At 46.1% G+C, this 3,760-nt stretch overlaps 1 protein-coding gene across 1 annotated transcript; it reads left to right on the forward strand.

The window, feature by feature from the left end:
* Positions 1 to 3,423, forward strand: LOC147474398 (uncharacterized). Its single transcript, XM_086585066.1, has 3 exons — positions 1 to 212; positions 587 to 1,940; positions 3,418 to 3,423. The coding sequence occupies exons 1-3, from the start codon at positions 1 to 3 to the stop codon at positions 3,421 to 3,423; spliced, it is 1,572 nt and encodes a 523-aa protein (XP_086441192.1).
* Positions 3,424 to 3,760: the final 337 nt, after the last annotated feature.

Raw genomic sequence — 3,760 nt, forward strand, 5'->3', positions numbered from 1 at the left:
ATGGCACCAAAGAGAGCTGCGGGTAGACCAAAGAAGGTGAGGGTTCAGGAACCGACACTAGAAGCGGTGATTGAGGAGGGGGAAGAACGAGAAGAGGGGCGAGCAACGGAAGAAACACGACTGATGCGAGAAGAGATTGAGAGGCTGAGAGAGGAGAACAATGAGCTGAGAAGAGAGAGAGAAGGCGGAGGAAGAGGCCGGGGAAGAGCTAAGTGAGGGGTCTGAAGACGAGGAGGGGCCCGAACCGAATCTAGTGGAAAACCTAGTAGTGGGCTTGACAATGGAGCAGGTCCAAGAAATGATAGACAATGATAGGGAGGCAAACCGGCGGCAGGCGAAAGAGCACAAAGGAGCGGCCAGATAGGTGGTGGCTGGGTTGAATCGCGCAACCCGTTAGCATATGACATATGGGCTTCGGAGGTTCCAAAGCGGTTCGCCTAGCCGAGGTTCGAGAGGTACGATGGCAAAGGAGATCCAACGGATCACATCCATTATTTTCGGCAACAGATGCCACTCTGGCAGGAGTCTCGGTATGATGGTCTGCGATGTATGATGTTCCCGGCTAGCCTTAAAGGAGGGTCATCAGATTGGTACTACAGATTGCCAGCGGGGAGCATAAAAAACTTCCAGAAATTGGAGCAGGCGTTCATAGATCACTTCATAAATCAGAAGAAGCGGGTGGTAGACATCGCGACTCTTTCAACGTGCGACAAAGATCCGCGGAATCAGTTAGAGAGTTTCTATGCCGGTTCAAGCCAGAGACACTGAAAGTTGAAAATCTGGATGAGAGGACAGCGGTGATAGCCTTTGAGAGAGGCTTGCGTCTGGGGACAAGAGTGCACCAGTCCGTAGCCAAGAATGAGATTGCGACGCTACACGAGTTGTATCTGCGAGTGGAAAAATATATACGATATGAAGATTCTATGCAGAAGGATTCCAAGAGGTTAGGAAAGACCGTGTTGTCTCTGGAGAAGGAACGGGAACACCAGAGAGCAGAGACATCGGAAAAAGAAAGTCGGAGATACCACGGATATAGGGGGCGAGCAGAAGGAAGCCGAGAAGGCATTCGAAGGGAGAACAGGGAGAGGAAGCCATACCGCGAGATGGAACAGACTCCGTTGAATAAGCCACTCAGTGAGATCTTGCCCTTAATAAAGAATCTGCCGGGGTATGAAGGACTGCGAAGCATGCCACTAGAGATACCTGAGAAGCCCTTCTGCGCATATCATCAGATAAGGAATTATGAGATGAATGACTGTTACGCTCTAAAATGGTTGGTTCAGAGAATGGTGGAGAAAGGGAGGATGGGAGAGTTCGTGAGAGACGCCCAGAATGAGGAGCGCATGCTGCCGCAGGGAAGAATACTGGGAGCCATCAATGTGATTTACAACGGGGAGGTTATGAGTCATAACGTTCATAGAGACAAGATAAGGCGGATCACGAGCATTCAACAAATTAATGAGAGAATGGATAAACCATGGCAGAGAAAGATGGGGGCAGCAGAAAAGGACAGAATCGTATTTAGTAGCGCAGACCTACGCGTGGTGGACTCACCCCATGAAGATGCGCTGGTCATTACAGTAGCAATGGGAAACTACATGGTGAAAAGGGTGTTGATGGATTGTGGAAGTGCAGTGGATTTGTTATTTAGAGGTGCTTTGGAGGAAATGGGAGTCGATCCTAAGCAGCTGCGTCTTTTGCGGACTAATTTGTATGGATTTAACGGGAGTATGACAGAGCCTATGAGAAAACTCTCATTGCCTGTGACAACAGGACCCGTGACAGTTTTTGCCCGATTCATAGTGGTAGATTCGGCTTTGCAATATAATGCAATCTTGGGAAGGCGGTGGATTCACGAGATTAAGGCGGTCCCATCAACGTATTATCAGGTAATACGATTCCCCATGCCCACTGACATGTGCGAGGTGTACGGTGATCAGGTAACCGCCAAGAATAGTCATCGGGGAACAGTGAAGCGGTTGATCCGCGGACCAGAAGGAGAGACTTCCAATCCTAGGAAGAGACAGACTGTCACGCCCCGAGACCCATCACACATCCCGAGGACGTGGAATGAATCTCGAGGCGGAACCTATCCCGATTCTACCGAAATTTCGAATGTAGAGTTTCCTTTGTTTGATCGACATTAAGTAAACCCTAAAACTGTCATAAACCTGTCATAAACCTGTCATAACATAAAACCTCGAAATCCTAACTACAACCTTCCAACAACATCAAATCCCATCCACCAACTATGTAAGTATAATCGCTACTTAAATACATCAAATATTACATCAAAATGGCCTAGCTCACCATATATACAACCAAATGAACTAGCCTCTTTACTATACAACCAAAAGAAAAGAACTATGCTCATTATATACAAAGAAAAGAATAACCTAGCTTATCTCTATATTGAAATATAAACTTGACTCGCGTCTCGTCAAGCATAAAGGGAATCCTCCCAAATCCCCATAACCCTCATCGCTTAGGGTTAGGAAAAGCCTCCTCCACAACCGCTCGTCAAAATGTTAAGTAGGATGAGCAAACAACTATGCCCAAGAGAAAACGCGCACATAACCAATACATATTCTACTTATAGAAATCATTTGAAACATGCGGGTTTTATAATACGAATCAAAATATCGTGACTATATACATACATCACTAGCTAGCATAAATCATATCGGCATGCTTCTTTAATATTCAAATATATCTTTCACAACCATCATACAACTATTGTGGCGCTGATCCTATTAGAATGGTGGTGAGGGTACGACCGGTACTCGGCCCGATCCGCAGGCAATCTCGGTTCAAGATTCCCGGTGTGAACCATGCACCGTTGTTTTCCGATTTTACCGGCAGGGAGCTGAAATGCCGTTGTTGTGTTCGCATTACACAAAAATCCCCAAAGCTTTTAGGGCTCGGGTGGGCCCCACGACCCGCGACCCCCCCATACGGGCTGTCACCTAACTAACTTGGGTGGTCAACCGTTCGACGACTGCAGACTGCTCAGGATCCTGACACACATCCAGGAGTGGACTAAACTCTCACTCCTCACGTCTAAACCTCATCGAGGTAACATGTAACCCCACTCAAGCTAATCACCATACAGCGTGACACGTACAAGCATGGTTATCTAGAAAAGTAGAAAAGGAATTCCCGGACTACATCCAGTGATGCATCCCTTTAAAGGTGGCCCACCACCTCGAAAGGTGTACACCACAGTTGGAATCCTAGAGCGAACTGCCGTCTCCGGAAATGCGACAACAGTTCCTTCTTTATAGGAATTCACAATTCCTTTTCTAAATCCCCTCGTGATAAACATAGTAATATCTATATATATACTCATATTACCGATTATTTTCAAGTACTCTAGTTACCTATGTAGTTTTTCTTTCAAAACTGTTGATTATGTAGGTGTGAGTTCCTGGATTTCCCGAAATCGAGTAGAACAACCTATGACTCCCAAACGGGCCAGTCATAGTAAATAACAACCGATGATTCCCAAACGGCGAATCATCGTAAATAACACGACCATCCTGGGAACAATCCGGAATCTCGCACCCGGTTACAAACAACGGGTAATCCTTACCAGCGTTACAAAATCCATCTCTCTCGTCTCCTTCATCGGACAAGAGACGCGAACTTTTCCCAAAACCAGTTTTTCACTTTTAACCAGAAACAATCCCTCGCTACCCCCGATTTTACAGAAAACTCATTTCACACGAAAGCTATATATATATATATATATATATATATA

This window comes from Coptis chinensis, chromosome 9 (assembly GCF_015680905.1).
Source record: "Coptis chinensis isolate HL-2020 chromosome 9, ASM1568090v1, whole genome shotgun sequence".
In the NCBI taxonomy this organism is placed as follows: Eukaryota; Viridiplantae; Streptophyta; class Magnoliopsida; order Ranunculales; family Ranunculaceae; genus Coptis; species Coptis chinensis.